Consider the following 24,422-nt stretch of genomic DNA (forward strand, 5'->3'; position numbering starts at 1 on the left):
TTCCCAAAATTATTTACTGTGATAAAGTTGGATCTGTGTTAGGGAAGTAAGAAAGGCTCAACATTCAGGAAGAAGTTAACATAATTCATCATATAAGCCGTAGAAATCACATGACTATAAATGAAGAAACAAATTTTGATAAAAGACTGTATCAGCCATTTATGTTAAAAATTAAAAAAAGCCTTAGGCATAGAAGGGCTAAGGTTTCGTATTATTTAGTATTAATATTAAATAGCTCACTAAAACCAAGATGAATGTTATTTGTAATAGAGAAACACTGCTTTGCCATAGGTAGAGGAGTCAAACAAACATCATCTTTCCCCAACATTAGGATCATTGAATCGGATCGAGAGTTGGAAGAGGCCTTAGAAGATATCTAGTCCCACTTCCTCTTTTTATAGACAAAGAAATAGAGGACTTGAAAGCTAAGGGACTTGGTTGAGGTCGTGCGGCTTTGAAGTGGCAAAACCCAGATTTTAGCTCTGGTCCGTTGACTCCAAGTTGAGCAGTTTTGCTGTTACAGTATAAAGAAAAATAGTAACAATAGTAATAGCCAACATTTATATTATGCCAGGTACTATGCTAAGTGCTTTACAGTCATTCTCTCCTTTGATCCTCACAATAATCCTAGGAGGTTATCATCCTCGTTTTTCAGATGAGGAAGCTGAAGAATACAGAGGTTAAGTGTCTTGTCCAGGGTCACACAACTGACAGTTGTCTGAGATGGATTTGAACTCAGATCTTCCTGACTCTAGGCTCGGCGCTATATCCACTGTGCCACCTAGCTGTCCCCGTATGCTGCCGCTCATTTATTAGGCGTTATTTAATGCAATTTTAGAAATAATAGCTATAGTAATGACAAGAGAAAATAGAAGCGATATGAAATAATGCTTAGACAACTCCAGAGAATCAATGAGGAAATTAATTCAGATGGCCAAAAGCTTCAGTGAGGTAACAATGAAAAAGAAATCCATGGCAATCAACATTTCTATACAGTACTAACACAAAACCAGGAGGTAATAGAGCAGTTGCATTCAAAACAATTATAAAATGCGTAATCAGGAGCTAACTGACCAAGATACATGGCCTCAATAAATAAAATGATAGCACTTTTTACAGAAATAAAAGGAGAATTACATGTAATTGGAGAGATAGTCACTGTTCATGGTTGGGCTGAGCCAGTATCATAGAATTGCAGAATTTGGGAGATGGAAAGGACTTCAGCAGCTCCCTGAACTTGAACCCAAGAAGGATGACCACACCACCCAAACTAACCAGTAGCCTTAGGGCCCTCTCACACTAACATGCCAAGGAGCAGTTTTTACAGAATTCGACCCATTAGCAGAATCAGTACAAGAGAAATCACGAGCAAGATGCCAGACTGAAGGGGCAGAGTGTCCGCAGACTTCCAGCTGCATTGACTGAAGGAATCGGCCCGCCTCTTGGACACTGCTTCATAGCTAGCGAGGAGGTCAGTCCTTGGGAAGGCAGCAGCACTCAGGAAGATGCCCCTCTTGCGTGAGAGAAGATGTGCTCTTCAGGGAGTGTGCAGGGTTGGCCCATCATCCGTGTGTCAGGGAAGTCCCCAGAACAGCTCAGGGAGGCTGCGTACCCCAAACCAAGCATTGACGTCATCAGAAGACAGAACGAGCAGGACACTGCACACAGCTAAAAGGCACAAACAGAATCCGTAGAATGTAATGAGAAGAGAGAGGTCGGCGTTTAGTCTGATGTCAGACATGTGAAGAAGCTGGATGCGAAGGTGTGAAGCCAGGAGCCTTGCTCATCTGGGAAGATGGTGGAGGACAGAAGCCACGGGCTGTGAGGAGGGGAACGCCAGACTGGCCCAAGTGGATGGGCTCGGGGGACCACGGGCTGCAGCGGTCAGACCCGTCGATCCCTTGATCCCCTACTGGCCCCATCCGTGATGGACATCAGTGATAGAAAGGAAGACCCTGTAGGTTAATGAGGGTTTTTTTCATACAATCTAAACGCTCCCTTTCCTTCCCCACTATCTCAGAGAATCTGCTTTAGAAGACCGAGTTCAATAACATGCGGTCCTCAGGTTATTTTTATAGATTAAGGTCGTATCAGGTTTAGAATATGGAGACTGATAACCCCCTTGTTGTCCACCAGTACAAGACAGCAACGTGCAGCCGTCTTGCAGAGTTGGTCATCCAGAGCCTCATTATCCCAGCTATCAGGACAACTGCCCGATCTCACCATTTCCAGAAGCTGCGTTGCCTACGTCTCACCCTAAAATCGGTAAGTTTCCAGGGCTCTGTGAGGTTTGTGATGAAAGGGACAGCATTTGTGTTTTCTCTGTGAAACAGTAATGCCCAGAGAAAGGCGAGGAGATGGTCTTCCTTCCATGGGGATTTTATTTTTTAAATTTTTGTTGGCATACTTACCAATATGAAAAGGTTAAAAATATTAGAAGTCTTAGAATTCTTTTTGAGCTGTGAGATTTCATTGTGGGCGCATAGAAAGGGCCTTGGTGTCTGCATCAGATGCTGGGCCTGCTCAATGGTGTCTCCTCCTGGGCTTCTCACACCCATAGCCAGGCTGGTTCTCAGGGGCAGCCCTGTTTGCTGTGGTCCACCAGCATGTGGCGTATCGTACGGGACGGGTGAGCATTGGAGCCCCCCCAACATCATCCCTTCTTTCTGCTGCTCCTACCTCCACCCTTCTCTTCATTCCCAGAGCAGCTGCTGGGTCTCCCTGCCTCTCCCAGCCACCCTCCCCTTAGTAATCAAAAGCAAAGCTTCCTGCTCTCCCCATCACAGACCCCAGAGCCTCCCAGCTGCCTCTGGGGTCAACGGCAAACTTCCCTGTTTGGCTCCTAAAGCCCTTCCTCCTGCCTCAGCATGTCATAGTTGCCCAACCACAGTGGTGCTGATGCCAATCCACTCACACGGCAGGAGTCTTTGCCCCCTCACAGTGGGTTCTTCATCCCTGGAGGACCCCCTCCTCACCTGTGCAGCTCTTCAGGGCCCCTCCCCAAGTTACCCATTGTCCCTCGGGATGTCCCTTGTGTCTTTGGACACTGAGTCCCTGAGGGGACCCAGGTGGCCCCAGAGGCTGCTGCTGCCCATTGGCTCGGCTCATTTGATCTGTGTTGGTGGGAGACGAGCAGAGACACAGTCACCATCTGTTTAATGTCTCTTCTGCCCCGAGGGGTTTCTGTTGGGTTATGCTGAGTGGGCACAGCAGGTGTGAGTCTCTGAGGTGCTGGTCTGGTTTGCAGGTTTGCTGGTCATGAATATGCACTCTTCTTTTTAAGCTAGCAAAGGCGCAGGATGTCACAGGGGTGGGTGCTGCTCCTGCTCATGCAGCCTGAATGGTGGCCATGGCGGCTTCCCCCAGTGATGGTCCTCCCCGACACAGCCAGGTCTTCTTAGGGCCAACACACAGCAGACTGTCCCAAGGCCCCACTCCACTGACACAGGCTTGGGGAATACACACCCATCCCCATGACAGAGGAAGGCAGCAAGCATTTAGTAAGCACCTACTGGCTACCGACACTGTGCTGGGTAAATATTTATGCCAATAGCATATCATCTGATCTTCTCAACAGCCCTGGGAGAGAGGTGCTGGTAGTGCCCTCAGTGTGGGCTTGAGGTAACTGAGGCAAACAGGCCAAATGACTTGCCCAGGGTCCCACAGCCAGGGGATGTCTGAGGCCACATTTGAACCCAGGGCCACCTTGTCAGCTCGCCACCTTTTCACAGAATCTGAGTGGGACAGGTAACAAGAGCCCATGGTGGGAGAAGAGATGGGTCACTCCAGTGAGAAGGGAAATGGTCAGAAATGAGAAGAGAAAGGGCTGCTCCCCAGCTGCCAGCTGAAAGTCTCCAGGGGTGACCGGCATGGTCTCAGCCCGGGACCTGGTGCACGGGAGCGCTTCAGCAGTCTGCTGGATTGGCATCGCCAGGTGTTGTGCCAGCCAGGCCTCAGTGCCCCCTGGCGGGGGGGTGGGGGCGGTGGCTTCCGCTCCAGCAATGGGGGAAGGGTGAGCCCTTTCTGGGCCAGGTGCTGTGGCAAAGTGGACAGAAAGGGCATGGCACCAAGTGAAGCCCAGGGTCATAGCGTGGTCCTGACTCAGACGTGCTGAGTGCCACCCGGGGTCATCGTCGCTTCAGCAAAGAGCAATCACAGGACCGAAACAGTCCAGAAGGAGGGCTCATCCGGCCCGTGGGGGGCTCGCCGAGGCTGTGTGAGGTGTGTGGCAGCGCAGGGGAAGGTGCTCACATGAATCTTCTGATTTGGCTCCCTTGGAAGGTCTCTTTGGCATCTTGGGCTAAGCATTGGACAGATCTAGTCTCACCTAATTTTCTCACGTTCCTTCTCTGCAGAGGTGGGGGCCTGTGGCTGCAGAATGCTGCATATCCTCTCATGCTTGGCAGACCTGCTGGGTAGTTTTCCTCTTAGGGAGGAATGTGCAGGGACACAGTGGGACCTGTGAGTGGTAGAAAGATAAAAATTCTCCATGAAACTACTTTTTTTAAAAAGTGGCTGTGGGAGTGGAGAGGAGGGACAGGCCGCTAGGGAAGGTGAAGGGTCAGTCTCAGACAGAGTTGTCAGTGGGGGGGCCTCCCCCAGCCACCCAGCAGGCAGCCCCACTGATGGGGGACAGAACAGAATTAGGGAAGTCTGGGGAGAATGGGAGGCACTACTTGTGACAGCGTCACCCTCATCCCATGGGAGCGCGTGAGGTCCCTGAGAGAGAAGAGGGCCTGGGACAGACACCCCCGACCCCCACCCTCACCCCTGCCTTGCCCTGCTTTGTGTGGGCTACATTCTTATCGGTGGCTGGGGAGATGCAGGTCTGCCTTTCATTTGTTTCGGAAGACTCAACTAAAAGAAAAATGAAAGAAAGTGGAAATAGCAGCTTCAGTCTGTATTCAGACAACATTGGTTCTCTCTCTGGAGGGCAAAGTCAGCTTCTCACCGGTGCTTTGGGATTGTCTTGATCATGGATTGCCGAGAAGAGCTGAGTCATTCCCAGTTCCTCATGGAACAGTGTTGCTGTTACCGTGCACAACCGCCTCCTCTTACACAGGAGCAACAGAGGGAGGGGTGACCCAGTCCTTGGCTTGGAGTGCCACTCTGCCCTTCTTGCCTTACTCACAGGGGTTCCTGACGTGGCGTTGACGTTCAGGTCCTTATTTTTAGTCTGAATTTGCTCAAAAGCATTTCCCATATAAATAGCAGAGCACAAGAAGATTGTATTTGAAACCATGAATCTTTTTTTTTTTGGAAAATTTATTTTATTTTATTTTTAAGATTCATTAATTAATTTATTTTTAGTTTTCAGCATTCACTTCCACAAGATTTTGAGTTCCAGATTTTCTCCCCATCTTGTCCCTCCTCTGCCCCAAGACAGCTGCATTCTGAATACCCTTTCCCCTAGTGTGCCCTCCCTTCTGTCTTCCCCCTCCTTCTCTTATCCCCTTCCTCTTCTATTTTCCTGTAGGGAAGGATAGATTTGTAAACCCCATTGCCTGTGTATCTTATTTCCCAGTTGCACATGAAACAATTTTTTAACATTTGTTTTTAAAACTTTGGATTCCAAATTTTCTCCCTTCCTCCCTCCCTCCCCACCCACCCTCATTGAGAAGGTAAGCAACTCACACATGTGTAGTTATGCAAAACACTTCCATAGTAGTCATGCCATGGAAAACTAAGTATATTTCCCTTCATCCTATCCCACTCCCTATTTATTCTATTCTCTCGTTTGACCCTATCCCTCCTTAGAAGTGTTTGCTTCTGATTACCCCCTTCTCCAATCTGCCCTCCCCTCTATCATCCCCCTGGCCCTTATCCCCTTCCCCCCCATTTTCCTGTAGGGTAAGGTAGCTTTCCATACCCAATTGAGTGTGTATGGGATTCCCTCCTTAAGCTAAATCCGATGAAAATAAGATTCACTCATTCCCTCTCGTCTTCCCCCACTTCCCCTCCACTATAAAAGCCTTTTCTTGTCTGTAAAACCATGAATCTTAAAAAAAAAAAAAGTACTTGTAATAATTCCACACATTGCTTTCAGAACTGTCCTGCTTGTCTGTGCTCCCTCGGACTCTTTCTGTCCTAGGCATTTAAAAAGGTTTCGGTGACCCTCAGGCCCCTTCCTCCAATTAAAAATTGAGGGAGGGAGAATTTAAAAAACCGTTGGAAGGAAGACAGTTGAACAAGATGAATCTGCAGAGTAGCCATGTTGCCCTGTGCCTGAGTCATTCCCCCTCCTGGTCAGGAGCTGCTGGGCTGGGGTGGTGAGAAGGTGCTTGAGTCTGTCCCAAAGAATCTTCTCCCTTCTCCCTTCGTCAGTTCAGACATCATCTCGTCTGCTGTTTCTCGTGGCACGGTGACATCCCTGTATATTCCTCTTGTACGTGGGGCAGGAACGTGGCCGCCCTTTAAATCTTGTATCACTCCCCATATCTGGCTCTGGGCTCCTGATCGCTGATTGCCTGCTGGGATCTCTCCCAGTGTACCCTAAGTCCCCTTTGATGGGCCCCCCCAGATGCTAGATTTCTGATTTTCCTCCCTGTACCCCCCCATCCTCTCCCTTCTCAGCATCAGGAAATTTATTTTGCTTGTGGCTGTTTCCTCCTGTCTCTCCTTTGTTTGATGGCATTTCTACATGAGGCTGCTTGTGTGTCTCTGTATATCCAGCCCTCCTTTGTGTGGTTCAGGTAAGAGTAGGGTTTGCTTGGTGCCTGCTCCCTCCACCCCTTCTTCCTCCCTTTTCTCTCGTACCTTCTAAAACCCCTAAAACAGACCCAACACCTTGGAGACCTCTCTCTCTTTCTCATTGAACTTTCTCAGTACCCTTTGAAGATGTGGAGGTTCTGACAGAACGCGTGTTTCTTCTCCCCTGTGGCAGTGTTCGTGGGCATCATCTTACAACCCTTTCCAGCTGCTCAGTTAAAATTCCCTTTCTAGGTTTCTCTGGAATCTTGTGTTTGTATTCAGAGTTCTTACTCACCCTGGCCTTTTCATGCAGGCCTCCATGCCTTTAAAGGCCGTTTTTCTCCCATTGGGTAATCCTCAGCAGATCATTCTTCTCGGTTGTAAGCCTGTATCTTTTGCCTTTCAGAATATTGTATTCCATGATCTCCACTTGGGAATGGTAGAAGCTGCCAAGTCCTGTGGTTACTTGATATTTGAATGATTCTTTCTGGAGGCTGCAGCGGCAGCTTTTCTTTTGTGTGAGAGTGTTGTGTTCGAGTTAGGACCTTCCGTTTGAGGGTTCCTTCAGGAGGTGATTGGTGAAGTGTTTTTTTTTTTTTCTATTCTGCCCAGTGTTTCTAGTTGATCTGGGACGTTTTCACTTATTGTTTCTAGAAACACAGCGTCCAGGCTTTCAGAAAATCATAGTCTTCAGAAAGCCCACTCATGCTTCTGTTCTCTGTGAGTCCTGATTTCCAAGTCAGTTATTTTTTGACATGAGTCTTCTATTTTTCTCAGTCCTTTGATTTTGTTTTAATCTTTCTTGATATCTGTTTGAGTATTCAGACCACAGTGTAAGTAAGGCTTAGCACTTTCTCTTCCAAGCCGTTTGCTCTCCTTCCAATTCTAGAGCCTTCCCCCCTCTCCCTCCTCTCTCCCCTCCCCTCCCCCCCACTTCACTTCTATGCCTTCATGTGGCCTTTATGGAGACTCTTTTTGGGGAATCTCTAGACCTAGAGTAATTTTTACCTTGGTTGGTTTTTTCCTTAGATTTACTCATTGCACTGGGGTTTTGTGCCAGGGCCAAGCTGTGCTTTTGAGCGGAGTGGATGTCCTTGCCCTTTGCCCTGGCTCTGAAGGGTCCCTGTGCTGCTCTCCACCTCCTGTGTCAGGCACCCCTGGATTACTGAGATTCAAAGCTCTGGATCCGGATGGCTGGCCGGGCTCCCCACCCCCACCCCCTTAGAGCTGGGGTAGCAGAGGAGTGGGGGTGGGGGGCTGGGGAGGCCTGCTTTACCATTGCCCGCCCGAGGCCTTGGGGCTGACTTGGGCCCTTCTGGGGCAGAAGAGGTCACTTGCTGGTTTGTCCTTGGACTTGTTCGGACAGATGAGAATGGCTAGTCTGTGTCCCTGTTTGGGCCGGAGGCTCCCATCTTGGCTAGGAGTCCATCAGCAAGGGTCCAACAGGGCAGTCTTCTCCTTCTCTGCGGGAACCCATGCCCCTTCAGACCCCTTTCTCCTGTGCCTCTCGCCTCCGTTTGGCCTCTTGCATCTGCCTAGTTCACCCGTTGCCCGTGTCCCACTCCCATCCCCTCTCCTGCTCTCAGAGATAACCTTTGTCACCAAGATCCTGCGCCTTGCCACTGTCACGGGGCTGGTAAACACCTGGTGGCAGTCACATTCATTTCACATGAGAAGATTGACAGCTTGCCCATGAGGGCATCATCGTGCCTTGTAGCAGGCCCCTGGCACCTGGCTCAGCTCAGTGCACGGCCTCCAAGTGACTGACTGAGTGATCATGGGTGTTTACAGTGGGATTTGCTGTCCCCTTCCCCCGTTGAGTCAGTTGTCCAGTCTTGTGGATCTGACCTCTACAGCCCCTCAGAGCTGGGCCATGGCAGGGCCTTCTGATTGCTCTCCTCGCCTCTGATCTCCCCTCCTCCACCCGTCCTGCATGGGGCCCCCATATTGATATCCCTAAAACATTTCCCTATCCAGAAATATCCAAGGGTTCCTTAGAGATACTCTTCTGGTTGTGGGTCATGGGGATGTTCAGGGGTTTTCCCCAGGTGTGACTGAATGACCTGTGGGGCTCCCAGGCAGGCGTCTGACCTGTCCTGGTGCCGAGGGTCTGACGAAATGGAGAAGTTCTGCCCCAAAGCAGAGATGCTGTCCCAGCCTCCCCAAACAGCTGACGGTGCCAGCCAGGAAGAGAAGGAGCCGTCCTGATAGGTGCCGGCAGGGGCCAGCTCCCCCGTCGTCACGACTGACCCCTGCAAGCCCTTTGGTCCCTGGTCTGCTGCTTACCGAGGATGGTATCATTGCCCGTGGGGGTGCCCGGCACTCCATGTGGTGGCACATCTCCCTTGGGCAGACTCAGTTCTTCTGGGTCAGACTGATTTGTCTCGGAGGGCGTTTTGAGTGGAGAATCTCATTAATTCCTCTGTGGTTTGTTTTGCTTCTGCTGTTTTCAGTGCTGACATCCTTGCCTGCTCTGGCGGTCCCTCCTGCGACCCCCACCAAAGCCATATCGCCTGCCGTGATCCACGGGCTAGAGATGACTGAGCACCGGAGCTGGCTGTGCCTGGAAGAGATGGTCAACTCTCTGCTGAGCACGGCCCAGCAGTTGAAGACCCTGTTTGAGCAGGCCAAGCAGGCCAGCTCGTACCGAGAGGCCGCTGCAGCACAAGCCAGAGGTCAGGCCGAGGCCGAGAGGAAGGAGGTAACGGCCAGAGAGGTCGCTGAGAACCAGCTCCTTGAGACCCCCCGAGTTATTGCTGAATGAGGCCAGCTTTCCTTAAAATCAGAGATGATGGTGGAAAATGACCAGCCAGCATCTGTTGAACATTCTCTCATGCCAGGCTCTGTGCTGGGTGCTGGGGACAGAGACCGAAGGAAACACTCCCTGCCTTCTGGGAGATTCCATTCTGTTCAAGGGGAAACCAGGTCCGGGGATGGTTTTACATAGAATCATAGATAAGTAGATACAGATAATGTATTTATAGGTCTGCATGGGGGCTCTGAGCATATATGCAACAGTAGTATTTCTATGGGTCTGTACGTGTCAGTGTGTGGGAATTGTGAGCAGCCGGGGGCATCACTTGGTCAATCCATGTGCCTCCAGTCAGTGCCTGCTATGTGCCTGGCATCATGCTAAACGCTGGCAATACAGAGAAAGGCACAAGCAGTCCCTGCCCTCAAGGAGCTCAGACGTGTGAACAATTACTTACAAACAGGATCTATGCAGAGTAAATGGGAAGTAGTTTCCAGGGATTGTGAAAGGTGTCCGGTGAGAAGTGGTATTCAGGCTGTCTTGGAAGGAGCCAATGGAAGCCAGCAGGCAGCGGGGAGGAAGATGAGCGTTCCAGGCCTGGGTGCAGACAGTGCAGGGAGTCCAGAGAGGGAGTCTTGTACGAAGGAAGCTGGTGTTGCTGGATTACAGGGTAGATGGGGCGAGGAGGGTGCCAGAAGATCAGACAGATGAGAGGCGGTTTTGAAGGACTTTGACGGCCAAACAGAGGAGGCCATAGGGAGCTGCTGGATTTTACTGAGTGGGTGGGGTAAGGAGCGTGACATGGGCCAACCCAAGCTTTTGGAAAAATCTCTTTTGTGTCTGAATGGAGGCTGGACCAGGGCCGGTGGAGGGGGGAGCTGCAAATGGGCAGACCTCCCAGCAGCCGTCACCATAGTCTAGGCGGGCAATGAGGAGGGTCTGCACCGGGGTGAAGGTGGCGGCAGAGCTGTGGAAGGGGGCACGTCTGAGAGCTGCCGCAGAGCTGTCATCAGGTGGCCTTGGAGGTTGAGCAATAGGGAGGAGCTGAGCGTGACTCCTAGGTTGGGAGCCTGAGACATGGGGTGGGTGGTGCTGCCCTCTACAGTGACAGGCAGGGTAGGAGCAGGGAGGGTTTAGGGCGAAAGAGAATGAGTTCCATTTTGGACATGTTGTGTTTAAGGCCTTTCCTGGACGTCCAGTTCAAGATGTCTGAAAGACCATTAGAGATGCGAGATTGGAATTGGTCCAGCCATTCTGGAAAGGGATTTGAAATCATGCTGAGAAGATGACCAAAACGTCCATGCCCTTTGAACCAGACATCCCTCTACTGACACGGACGTCAAGGAGGTCAAGCAGAGAGAGGGAGGCCCTGTATTTATAGCAGCTTTTGGGGGAACTGGACACAAAGTAAGGAGTTACCAAACAAGTTGTAGTAAATTAATGTGATGGAATAGTAATGCATAAAAATGTTAAATATGATGAATGCAGAGAAGTGTGGCAAGACTTATGGACCTAGAGAAAATGAGATCAGCTGTGCACAAAACGAGCGGAAAATGCTCTATAACCGTAACGATCAAGCTTGGGCCCAAGAGAGAGGAGAGAAAGCGGCCCCTTGTTTGTGGGTCCGTTGCCAGGCTTAGCAGATACGCTGGTTAGGGTCACAGAACTGTTTTTTTTTCTCTTTTTTATACTTTGTTAGGGGGGATGGCTTTCTAGGGCATGACAGGTGAGGGGAGGGATACATTTGGGAGCAGAGGTAACATAAATACAAAAGATACATGAGCAAAATTTTTAAGTTAAGTCAACAAGCATTCAAATCCACTGGCCTTTTCTATGTCTTCATTCCCCTTGACCTCTTTGTAGCCATTGGCCCTGTGGATAACTTTCTCCTCCTTGACACTGTCTACTCCTTGGTTTTTAGGACACCGGGCTCCCCTGGTTCTTCTTCTCTTCCCTCTCTGTTTCCTTTGCAGGATCCTCCTCCAGGTCATCCCCCCTAACCATAGGCTCTGTCCTGGGCCCTCTTTTCTTCTCCCACTATCCTACTTCTCTTGGGGATCTCATCAGCTCCCATGGATTTAATTACCATTTCTAAGCTAAAGATTCTCAAATCTACTTTTCCTGCCCCAATATCTCTGTTGACCTCTAGTCTCCCATCTCCAGTTGCCTTTCATACATCTCAAATTGGGTGTCCAGTAGACATCTTAAACTCAATATGTCCAGAAAAGAACTCATTATCTTCCCTCCTGAACCTTCCCCCTTCCTACCTTCCCTATCACTATAGGGGACCCCACCCCCTCCTCCCAGACCCTCGGGCTCACACCTTAGGAGTCATCCTGGACTCATCATCTCTTACCTCCTGATCTAATATGGCACCAAGGCTCGTTGACTTTACTTTTGTAAAATTTCTCAAATATACCCCCTTCTCTCCTTTGACACAGCCCCCACCCTGTGCCTGGACTACGGCAAAGCTGTTGGGGGGTCTGCCTGCCACAAGTGTCTCCTTCCTCCAATCCATCCTCTGTTCAGCCACTAATGAGATTTTCCTAAAGTGCAGGTCCAACTGTGTTACCTCCCACTCAGTAAACTGCAGTGGCTCCCTATGGCCTTCAGGACCCAATCCTGGCGCCTCCTTGGCTGCTGGCTTCTTATCTGATCTGCTCTCTGCTTCCATTTTACGGGTGAGCTCATCCCATTCACATTCATGATTCCTAACAGTGTGTTTGCCTCCATCCTATTTTTTTCTATTTCTTCCTTTCTCTTTTTTATTTTTCCTGTCCCTCCTCGAAAGTCTATTTCTCTTCTAACCACAGCCTCCCTTAATCTGTCCTCCCTTTTGTCATCATCCTCCCTGTCTCTTATTCCCTTCCCCTCCTGTTTCCCTGTTGGTAAATTACATTTCTGTACACAACTGAGTATATGGGTGTATATATTCTTTCCTCTTTGAGCCAATTCCAGTGAGAGTGAGGTCCACGCATTATCTGCCCCCCACCCCCCAATTTTCCCCTCCATTGTAAAAGTTCTTCTTTGCTCGCTGCTTTTATGTGAGAAAAATTTCCCCATTCTACCTCTCCCTCTTTCTTACCCCCCCTTGAGTTACATGTATCATCTTCCCATATAGGAATGTAAACAATTTAACTTATGATTTCTCTTTCTTGTTTACCTTTTTATGCTTCTCTTGAGTCTTGTGTTTGAATATCAAATTTTCTATTCGTCTCTGGCCTTTTAAATGTCCATTTTCCCCCCTGATGGATTATACTCTGTTTTGCTGGGTAGGAGATTCTTGGATATAGTCCTAGCTCCTTTGCCCTCCAGAATATCATATTTCATACCCTCCATTCCTTTACTGTGGAAGCTGCTAAATCTTGTGTTTTCCTGACTATGGCTCTATGGTATTTGAAATGTTTCTTTCTGGCTGTTTGCAATATTTTGTCCTTGACCTGGGAGCTCTGGAATTTGTCTGTTATATTCCTGGGGGTTTTCATTTTAAGATCTCTTTTAAGTAGATTGTTTTAATTTCTATTTTACCCTCTGGATCCAAGATATCAGGGAAGTTTTCCTCTATAATCCCTTGAAATTCTAGGCTCTTTTTTTGATTATAGCTTTCAGGTAGTCCAATAATTCTTAAATTGTTTCTCCTCAATCTATTTTTCAGGTAAGTTGTTTTTCCCATGAGATATTTCACATTTTCTTCTGCTTTTTTATTCATTTGATTTTGTTTTATTGTTTCTCGTTGTCTCATGATGTAATTAGCTTCCACTTTTCCCATTCTGATTTTTAAGGAACTATCTTCTTCAGTGAGATTTTGTACCTCTTTTTCCATTTAATCAGTTCTGCTTTTTAAGGAGTTCTTTTCTTTAGCAAATTTTTGTATCTCCTTTTCTATTTGGCCTATTCTTCTTTTTAAGCTCTTCTTTTCAATGGATTTTTGCGCCTCTTTTACCATTTGGCCAATTCTGCATTTTCTTCAACGTTTTGTGTGTGTGTGTGTGTGTGTGTGTGTGTGTGTGTGTGTGTGTGTGTGCATATGTGCACCTCTTTTACCAAGCTGTTAATCCTCTTTTCATAATTTTCTAGCATCACTCTCATTTCTTTCCCCAATTTTTCCTTAATAACTCTTATCTTTTTCCTTAGTTGTTCTAGGAATTCTTGTTGGGCTTGGATTCAGTTAGCATTTTTCTTTGAGGCTTTGTGTGTAGCTGTTTTCACATTGTTATCTTCTTTTGCATTTCTGTCTTGGTCTTCCCTGCCACCATAGTAGTTTCTTATGGTCAGGTTCTCTGTCATTGTTGTTGTTGCTCATGTCTTGACTGAATTTCATGTTAAAGTTGGGTTGTTCTCACCTGGGGGTAAGAAGTCACTATCCCAAGCTTCAGGTTTTGTCACGCAGCTAGTTCTGGGGGGGCCAGGAAGTCTTTGGTGCTTCCAAGGTGGTGTGATCCGGGGAGAGGTGTGATCACTGCTTTCCTGGTCTGCGCTCTGTGCTTCACCCAGGATGGGCCCATGGTCCTCTATAGCCACAAGTGCCAGTGCTCTCTCTGCCCTGGAACTGAGACCCAGAACTGCGTATGGGCAATAGAGTTGCCAGTCAGCACCGACTGCCCCACTGTCAGCCATGCATTTCCTGTAGTCTCTTTCTGACCAGTTGTCTGACCCCCTCGCTGTCTCTGCAGCTGCTGCCGCCAGCCCGTGTGGCCTCCTCCAGCGCCTGTTGCTGGCGCTGGCTCCAGACGGGCCTCCAGCCCGGTGCCAGAGACCCCTCCTGCCAGACCAAGTTTTCTTAGACTGGAAAAATAGGTAACCCCGACCTTTTGTTGGCTGTACCCCTCCAAAATTGGGTGTTCGGCGTTGTTTTAAGGTGGTTTGGAGGGGAGTGTTGGGGGGCTCGGCTGGGTGGCAGCCCCTAATCCCCCGTTTTCGAAAAGAGCCTGTTCCAAGGGGTGGAGGTTGGTGCAGTGGAGGCTTCTCCTCAGTAGATGTTTGGCAGGCTGTGATGGTCACTTGGAGCCGCGGCGCAGAGGGCACAGAGTCGCCAAATGAGAAAGGATCCCTGCGGCTGCAGGAGACTGGCCTCCCGCGGCGAGGGGATGTCCTGAGGCCGCCCAGACCGTGTCGCTGGGAGTGATGAAGTACACATGGCAGAGCCAGGAGCCTGCGGCTGGGGCAGGCTAGATGTGGGGAGAGCCCCTGACTGGCGTGTACTCCAAAGTGGAAGGAGCCAGCAGTGGTGGGCTGGGCTTGCTCTTCCTGAAGGTCTCTAATCAGACCAGATGAGGACTTGGTGGGTGTGCTGGGGGGGGGGCAGGGACTGGACCCTGTGATCTAGGGTAAGGACGATTAGTTTGGGCGTGAGTGCTGGGAAGTTGGTGCTCTAATGATCCCCACTTTACAGATGAGGAAACTAAGGCCTGGAAAGGAGCAGTCACTTGCCTAGTAAGGCTCTGAGGAAGGATTTGAACTCGGGTCCTCCTGGCCCAAAGGCTAGTGTTCTACCCCCTGCATACACCACTTCAGTGCCTCACAAGGAAGCGCAAACTACTGGTTGGCTAAAGCTCTTTTTGGAGTCCTCTGACATGTGCTAAGGCTCAGTAGTTCTCACATCTGCCATCCCAGAGAGAAAGGGAGGAGTATTCGGGGAGGGGGTGGGGTGATTTGGCCATGGGGAATGGAAACAGACTGTCTGTGTTCATCTCTCCATAGTTATATCTTAGTACAGTGTTGATTGCGAAAATTAAAATATCAGAGCTTACTTAAAACCATCTGAACGGACAAATGGAGTAGAACAGCCCCAAAAGAGCCTTTTTGATGGCTTTTCTCCTCTCCCTCTCTCCTTCCCTTCTTCTCTCTCTTTCTCTGTCTCTCCTTTTCTCTGTCTTTGTCTCTCTTCTGTCTCTCTGTGTGTCTTCCTTTGTCTTTCTGTGTGTTTCTCTTTTTCTCTGTCTCTTCTCTCTTTGTCTCTCTCTGTCTCTGTCCTTCTTCTCTGTTCCTCCTCCTCCTCCTCCTCCTTCTCTCTGTCTCTCTGTCTCTCTCTCCCCCCCGCTTCCTCTCTCCCTCCCCATTTCTCTCCGTATACCTTCCCTCCCACATACCATCTATACATCCATTATAAATAAATGCCATCATTAAAAGAAATCTTCTTTGGGGCCTTGCCCTCCTTAATGAAGCAGACTCAGGAAGAGAAGGTTAAAAGGAGTTCATTCAACATGCCAAGGCAGAAAGCATCGGGCAGGCCAGCCAGGATTCAATCTGTGCCCTGCGTTTTATACACAGGAGTAAGCAATTTCTGTATGACAGAAAGACAATCTCAATTGGTCTGTGCTTCAAATGAGGGGTTGGGGTTAGTGCTGTCTTGTCTCTTGATTGGCCTATGTAATTTGTGAGGAGCTGGGATTGAGGTTACTTCAGCCTCTCCCTCATTACTGTATCATAGGGAGGTAGACTTGGTAGCACGCGCACCGCCATATTATGCTGCTGCATAGTCAGCATTTTTAACCAGGTTTTAGAAGTGGAGTCTCCCAGGCTGACCCAGCACAAACAGCTAACTTCCCACAATCCCCCCTTTGGTGCCAACCATATTCATGGTGCCACGCCACAGTCGGACAACAACTGCATCCTGCTGGTCTCTGCTCTCCTGCCAAATCAAAGCGAATGAGCAGTAGTGGCTCTGAGTGTCCACAACTGGACACAAGTGCACCGTGGCCATGAGAATTACAGATTCATAGTCCCGTGTTTCCTTCGGAGTCATAAAAGTCAAACAAGCTTAGTTAAGCCAAGTCAGAATCTTCTCTATCCCTTAAGGAGAACAAGAGAAGGGAACCAAGAAAGCTCAGCGTCAGGGACATTCTCTCTTACGCAGTTCACTAGGGTAATAATGAAATCCTCGCAGGGGCTTCAAGCTTCCTTTGATTTCCCCCTGAGGAATGTTGAAAAGTTAGCGTTGTTATTCCGTAAGTCAGGTTTTGGTCAGGTGAAGTTATATAAAGCTGGAATGCCCCTGTTCCCAAACAATAAGTAAAAGGAGTTAGGGCAAACGTAAAACCCTAAGCCAAAAAAGCCAGAGTAACGTGTTAACGATCATCAGTATTACATGCCATCAAGTCTCCTTATTGCCTGCTAACTTGCTCCCAGTGTTCATTCAGTCAGCCCACTTCATATTGAGTTCCAGATGTCCCGTGGAGTTGTCTGGTCCCTGGAAACATCTTCCCTTGGACATTCTAGAATAGGCCTCATTCTCAGGGAAGCTCTGAAGGGGGCTCCTCCTGGTAGATCTGCTTCTCTGCTTCCAAGTCATGTGCAGAGATTCCTAGCTAATTCTGCTAAAATCTGCCAATAAGAAGACTCAATACAATTTAGTACACACAGCCTTCTAAATTTGCCTTTCCAGTAACTAGTTCATGTAGTGAAAAATAACTCAAACCTCAAAAAAGGATCCACGAGGGCCTGACTTGTAAATAGAGCCCTTCTCTTAATATTATCACACAGAAACTTCAAAATAGGAGGAAAAAATTATTTTAAATTCTTTATAATTATTAATGCAATTTTGTATGTAAAATTCTTAATCCAGTTTTGAGAATTTATTGCTAAAACATACTCAAAGCCTATATAGCCCATTAGAAACATTTGGAAGCTATATTGTGCCATGTTATAGTAACTCGGATATTTAAGCCTTAATCTGTTAATTACAATGTTGACATGACAAAATTTCTACAATTTACCTGCCCTGATTATAGAAATTTGCTATGAAAGGGAAAAGGAGGGACATATTTTTGACAGTATCAAAACTGTCATTTCACTGGCGCAGACTGACCTGACAAGCCATAATAGGGGAAAACCTTCCTTAGCTTTGTTTGATTCCAGGTGAGAATTATAGTTAATAGCCAATTATGTAGGAAAAATCCACATTATTCATAAGGTATCAAAAGGCAGGCTCAGAATTAGCCAGGTGGGAAAACTTACTTGTTCAGAAAGGAAATAGCACAATGGGGAAACTGAGTCAAGGGGCTCCTACCTTTGCCTACACAAGGTCATCCCCTCAACTTTCCCAGGTATACCTGTAGCAGTTCTCAGACCTCATTCCCTTTGTGTAGCACATGATGTTTCCCTTGAATGGTGGACTGTTGGCTTAATGACAGTTCAGACAATCCTATCTGTAATCAAAAGTCAGAACCGTATCAAATTACAGTCCCACAAGATTTTACTTCAAATAGCAAAATTTCACTAATCACAGCTTAGGGCTAGGTTATTACTGTTTTCTCATGTTGCAACAACATTTAACGATAAATCCATATAAGGGACAGTTCATTTATCCTTCATTAAGAATAACCACATTTGGAATTTCACATATACAGTGAATTCCTGATAGTTGACTCAGAACCCCAGAAAACGCTGACTACAGTTAGTCTCCAGACTAACACATTCATATGCCTGTTAACTCCTAAGGTAAAATGAAATCTTTGACTCTAAGGTCTATTGTTAATAAGTTCAAAGATGTAACTTCAGTACATATTATTTATCAACAGTTACAATTTCATAATTTTCATAAGTGATGGTCATATAATCTCAGATAAAACTCACTCTTTACTATAAAGAAACTTTTAAGTTTCCCAGCTTTGGCTGGGGGTGGTCCTAGTTTCTCAAACTTTATTGCTTTAGAATTTTATAACATGCAGTCAGCAGGACTGATAAAATCTTAGGACCTTGCCCAAGTAGAAAGTCCCAAGGAACTTTCCTGATAAGGACAACATAAAGAGGACTTTGCTACTTTTTCTCCCAACAGTAAGTTATTATTATAATGCATTTTACAGCAGAATGTGCTCCATTAAATATTTTACAGTTTTCAAGCATTTTGACCACATTCTTTTAGCAGCTTAATTCATAATCTGAAAGAAGTTACTTTTCTGATCAGCATTTCTGATGCATTGGTTTCCCAGATTTCACAATATAAGAAAAAAAATTTAGAAACACAGTAATAACATATGCAATACCATGTGTCTAAAACATGAACCAGTCAGATGACTGGTAATTCAGGTGAATGCATTTCCAAACTGTCTTCCATAGAGAATCATTATTTTTAATCACTTTCGGCATTCTGTACTGATTACATTCAAGACCAATACTTATATTTATCAATATTTATATAGTGCCTACCATTCGTCAGGCACTGTGCTAAGCACTTTATGATTATGATGCCTTGTGATCCTCACAAACAGCCCTGGGAAGTGAACTTTGGGAAACGGGTGAAGTAAGTTGCTTAAGGTCACACAGTCAATAAATTTTTGAGACTAGATTTCAACTCATGTTTTCTTGATCCATGCTTTTTCCAAACCTATTGCCTTAATGCCAAGTAGCAAATGTATTTTGCATCAAGTTCTGATTTACCACAATTATCCTAATAGGAGAATGCATCTCACTGTAAATGAGACCACATTATGATTTAGTTTCAGGACGAATTTTGACCAAATCAAATCTGAATTTATAATCACTAATGGTAGCATTCAAAATCTTAATTTTCCCCAGGGCCTTTAGCTGCCAGCACCTCAAATTTCAGAGCCCACTGCTTTCAGTTAGCTCCCTTTCAAAGATTCACAGTGACACTTTCACCATCCCATAAATCTTTTTGGTTACTTTAAAATCACCCAATGAACCAAATCAGTTTCCTCTGTGTTCTTACTTAACCTAACCCCTCCAGGAATCTTTGAGAGGGGCAAACAAAGTATGAGTCTCACCTTTCCCAAGGGGCTACTATTCTTTTCATTTTTAATCCTAGCAAGCCCTCAGGGGTCGAGGGAGAGGCTCTGCATGGCAGTCTCACCTTCCTGTCCGCCTCCGGAATCCTCAAGGCTGTAAGGATGGGGAGTTTCATGCTGCAGATTTACTTCTAAGAGTTTCAATTTGGTAAAAGTTATTACTTGATAGAGTACAGTTTGCCTGAAATTTCTAACAGGCATTTCTCTAAAACAATTTCTCTAATCCTTATCTCAGTGGAATCAAAACTTTCTCACACTCCTTTCCAAACTCCAGACCTCCCATTCACACTGTCTGTGCAAAGAGACTCCAATTTCTTCCCTCCTCCCCCTTTTTTTAGGCAGTTGGGGTTAAATGACTTCCCCAGGGTCACACAGCTAGTAAGTGTCAAGTGTTTGGTCTGAGGCCAGGCTTGAACTCAGGTCCTCCTGACTTCAAGGCCAGTGCTCTATCCACTGTGCCATCTCGCAGACTCCAATTTCTTTAGCTTTCAGCCTGTTCTCCTCTCATCCCTACTTGCTTAAACTTTCTCCCTTCCTTTTTATATCCCTCCAGTTGACTTTGATTTTGCAACGAACCTTTCATTTTACACTTGGATTCCCCCCTTCTCTTTACCTTTGCTGTCAGTCATCTAACATTCTACCAAATCTGTACAGATTTCCAGATATGCTGTACTTTGACTTTTAGAGCTGCAGAGTCTATTTCAATTTAGGTGACTTTGCTATGAGTTCACCTAAACAATTAAATTCTATCAAGTCATTTAAAACTAGTTTCATCTCTGCTTGTTCTCTAGTAGGGGCATCAACTTCTACTAGAACAACACAACTATTGCCCACCAGGAAGGGGAGAGGGGTTGTCTGGGCTTCATTGGAATCCTAGCTGCAAACCTCCAAAAATCCACTGAGATGTTCTAGCAGCTGCCACAGTTTGGAAATCACACTTCTGTTACAATTCCGTAACTCTCTAAAAACCTGGAAAAAGATTCCCTTCCTTTTCTTGTCTGTCTTTATCTCTGCAGTGTGTCCAAGTTGGCCAGGGTTGTGAAGGCAGAAAGAACCTCGTAGTTTTTTCCTCCTTATCTCCTACTGAAAGTCTAATCAAAAGTCAGTGAGAGTAAGCCCCTACTTTAATATTAAGGACAGCTGGGAGAGCTGTTTGGCTACTCCATTAATCTTCCAGAACCTTTCTAAGTTTCCTTTCTGTGCTGACTCACCCCAGTCCCTTCCAAAGTTCTCCATGCTAAAGAGACCTTGTTGTGAGCTAGAGGCTTCTGGAGTGGAAGCCGCATCAGGCCCCCTTTCCTGAGGCCCGCCAAAATCTTTACTTCTTCCTTCTCTGATTATTCCCTACAAAAGTGCTTTCTTAAGAGTTTCATAAAGAAGTCTTTGGGGTGTTTTTGTTTTTGTTTTGAGAAATCTTGATTGTATGGATGTGGGAATGAGGGGCAATCTCAGTTTGAAAGTGCCACCCAGCGGCACCATCCATTTTTTCCTAGGTTCTGGTTCTGCAGGTCTGGTTTTTAGCATGTGCAAGGTCCTGTATTTATCTGGACAAATTTGTCTCCCGCAATTAAAAGCCTTAGTTACTGAGTTCAGTCCAAACTGAGCTCTGTTGCTCCAGCTTGGTGGGCAGTGTTCCCTCATGCCAGGCTTTTACATGTATCCCCTTACCATTCTGTTCTTTTCTGATCTGATACTGGGGAAGGACCAGTATTTACTGACTGCTGCCTTCTGCGTGTGTACCACTTTATTTCTTCATGCACAAATGAGAAAGAATCAGATTGCATTCATAGCCTGTTTCTCCTTATCCTTTCTGAGTGTGGGGAGTTTAATCCTCTGACCACTTCATGGCTGACTAACCACTGGGGCGTCCACTCCGACCCTCAGTTGGACAGAGGTCCAGTGTCTGTCATGGGCCATCTCTCAGCGATAGTCACCTGCAAAGGGCTGTTCTGCCTGGCTCACAAAAATTGACGAATTTTCTTTGGGGCCTTGCCCTCCTTAATGAAGCAGACTCAGGAAGAGAAAGTTAAAAGGAGTTCATTCAACATGCCAAGGCAGTAAGCATCAGGTGGGCCAGCCAGGATTTAATTTGTGGCCTGCGTTTTATACACAGGAGTAAGCAATTTCCGTATGACAGAAAGACAATCTTGATTGGTCTGTGTTTCAAATGAGGGGATGGCAGTTTAAAAATTCTTGCGTGCAGTTAATTCCTGAAAAGGGAATGGTGGTGGCATGTCTTGCAGGGTCAGTTTTTCCATCACTAGAAAGATGAAGAGCTAGTGGTTTGTATCTGCATCTCTTGGTCTATGACGAGAGTCACTGTCCGGTGACTGATATTGTCATCCTAGGTCCCAGAGGCCAGAGGTCTGGCTGGGCCAGTAGGCGTTGCCCCGAGGGAAGCTGGTGTCTGTCTGGTGGCCTGAGTCTCCAGTTCATCAGTAGGGGGAGGGGGGTGGTTTTGCACAAATCAAGCTGTTCCTGGAGTTCTTCCTTCTGGAGGTTGGTTAGACAAGCTGCTTGCTTGTCTGGGAAGGACACTGTGGGAAGCACGTTCTCTAATACTATAGAAGAAACAAATGGTGGAACCTGGAGGAGGAACTGGGCTCTTCCTGGTAGGAATCTTCTTTGCTGGCCTCAGAGCTGTCCAGACCAAGGTGCTGAAACGCCCTAGGGGAGGGAGGGGGACACTGAGAGCAGAACCCAGGCTGTGTTTGCCTGTGGGTTGTGACATCCCAAGGGGAACTCCTTAGTGCCTTTCTGTTTGTCTGTTGTCTTAGGCCATGGGAAAATGAAGGTCGATTCCTTGACCGTTCTACCACCGGCTGGCCTGAAGGTCTCCTGCTATTTGTTTTAATGTTTGTGTGTAGGACTGGTGGGCAGCTAGGTGGCACCGGAGTGCCTAGAGTGCCTGCCTGAGAGTCAGAATGACTCGTCTTCTTAGATCATTCCAGTGTCATCCTTTTAGTCATGTGCGGACAGATGTAACTATTTTACTTACCACAAGATGGGAGTTTCTTTCAGAAAAAAATTACCACAAATATTTAAGTGTATAAATGATATTTTAAATCCTGGGCATATTATTTAATTCAAAAGTAAAGTGTTGTATTGGTGAAATGGTTTGTGAAAATTTAGTTTTGTTTTTAGTTAAAAAAAAAAACCCACCAAAAATATTCTGCAAGAAAAACCTGGGAAGATTTATACGAACTCATAAAAAGTGAAGTGAGCAGAACCTGGGGGAGACTGTACACAGCAATATTGTAAAGATGATCAACTGTGAAAGATTTAGCTACTCTGATAAAAAATGATCCAAGACAATTCCAAAGGATCAATGATGAAGAATATCCACTAAATGCTGACTGAAATGCACTTTTTATTGTCTTTAAAAAAAAAAAAACTCATCTTCCTGAGTTCAAGTCTGGCCTCAGACACTTACTAGCTGTGTGACCCTGGGTGACTCACTTGACCCTATTTGCCTCAGTTTCCTCATCTGTAAGGTGAGTTGGAGAAGGAAATGGCAACCCCCTGCAGTATCTTTGCCAAGAAAGCCCCAGGTGGGGTCAGGAGCTCATCAGAGTGAAAAGACTGAACATCAGCAGAAGCCCCAGGCATGGCCCTTAGGCTTTGAAGTAGAAATGGCAGTGTGAGCTTCCTGCACATTCTGAGCCCTGGTCTAGGATGTGAGACTCTTGCGCAGTCCCATCCCCCACACTGTGCCAGGATTATGCTCGCTGCAGTTAGCCAGCCTCTGCCTGAAGGCCTCCACCTCTAAGGAAGCCCTTCCATTTTTGGAAAGTGCTGATTTAAAGGGTATTTTTTCCTTAAATCTACCTCTTTTAAACTTCTACCCATTGCTTCTAGTTTTGTTCTTTGGAGCTGAGGAAAACACACCTCGTTTCTCTTCCAGTGAGAGCTTTTCAAATATTTGAAGATGGTTGTCATGGCCTAGTGCAGAGGTGGGGACCTTTGGCCTGGAGGCCACACGTTGCCCTCTCGGTCCTCAGGTTTGGCCTTTGGCCCTTAACTTGTTCTGTGAAGTTTGGATTCAGTCAAAGGGCTGCACTTGAGGGCCTAAAGGGCTAAATGTGGCCCCACCCCGGCCTAGAGTCTGCAGGTTTAGTATCTCCAGTTCTCCTGTGGTGTAATCTTAAGGCCCCTTCCCCATCATGGCCACTTTCTTCTAGATGATAACAATGTGCTTCCCTAAAATGTCCCCCCAAACTGATCACAGCCCCCCAGGGTATGGTTGAACCAGTGAGTACAGCCCTACCAGAGTTTAGAGGGACACTCTCTCCCCTCCTTCATGCCAGGTCATTTTGTCACTTGGGCCCACTATGTCTGAGGTGCTCTGTTGGGGGCTAGGAACAAACAACCCCTGTCTTCCAAGACTTGACATTCTACTTGGAAGAGCCTCTGAGGTCTCTCCCCAGTCTAAGGCTATGGTTGGACACAAATATAAATGGATGTGAGCTGAGAGAATTGTAGACTCAGAGATGGAAGGGACTAGAGAGGCCATCTTATTAGATTCAGGCCAATGTCTCAGCCTTTTGAAACCTTTCTGGATTCCTCTTCTCTTATTTTTTTTTTTTAGGCAATTGGGGTTCAGTGACTTGCCCAGGGTCACACAGCTACTGTCAAGTGTTTGGTCTGAGGCCGGATTTGAAATCAGGTCCTCCTGACTTCTGGGCCGGTGCTCTCTCCACTGTGCCATCTAGCTGCCCCCCTCTTCTCTTATTCTTGCTGTTAGACATCCTCTCCCTCTGTCCCCTACCGTCACCTTGCTCTCTGTGATTTGGAAATTTGATGAGTGTGTCCTAGAGAATAAGCGGCAGGGACCTAAGTGGGGATTTTGGAGGGACACCCGGAGCCCTCCCTCCCAACTGATATCAAACTTTGGGCCTGGCCACTGAGCCCACCCCAAGCCCAGCTTGCTGTCACCTTTTCTCTCAGCCATCTTGTTTACGAGAATAACACGAGACTGTCAGAAGCTTTGCTGAAAGCCAGCACTCCCAATTGACTAACTTGATAAGCTTTTGAAAAATAGGATTGAAAAGTCTCTGATGTGATTCATCTTTGCTGAAGTTCAGGCTGCTTTCATTGATCAGCATCTGATGTCATCAATCTGAGCTCACCCTGCACTTGAAGGGACCCATTGCACCTGTGCCACTTCCCCCCTTCCCCCAACTGAAGCTGTGTACTGTACTAGGGACTTTGGTACAGGGTCACTCTACAAGAGG

At 47.0% G+C, this 24,422-nt stretch overlaps 1 protein-coding gene across 5 annotated transcripts in view; it reads left to right on the top strand.

The window, feature by feature from the left end:
- Window positions 1-24,422, top strand: part of DEAF1 (DEAF1 transcription factor) — a 51,117-nt gene that overhangs the window by 14,695 nt on the left and 12,000 nt on the right. For 3 of the 5 annotated variants that reach the window (XR_013483812.1, XM_020979380.2, XM_020979381.2), the window contains exons 9-10: window positions 2,137-2,265; window positions 9,144-9,391. Coding sequence is in view for 2 of the 5 variants with exons in the window: in XM_020979380.2 (XP_020835039.1) it covers window positions 2,137-2,265; window positions 9,144-9,391 (377 nt within the window). In the remaining 3 variants the exon portion in view is untranslated. Of the gene's footprint in view, window positions 1-2,136; window positions 2,266-9,143; window positions 9,392-10,622; window positions 10,850-14,115; window positions 14,240-24,422 lie in introns of all 5 variants that reach the window. The other 2 variants (XR_013483814.1, XR_013483813.1) reach the window with 2 other exon arrangements.

The sequence above is a fragment of the Phascolarctos cinereus genome, unplaced genomic scaffold (assembly GCF_003287225.1).
Source record: "Phascolarctos cinereus isolate Bilbo 61053 unplaced genomic scaffold, phaCin_HiC Scaffold_9;HRSCAF=440, whole genome shotgun sequence".
NCBI lineage: Eukaryota > Metazoa > Chordata > Mammalia > Diprotodontia > Phascolarctidae > Phascolarctos > Phascolarctos cinereus.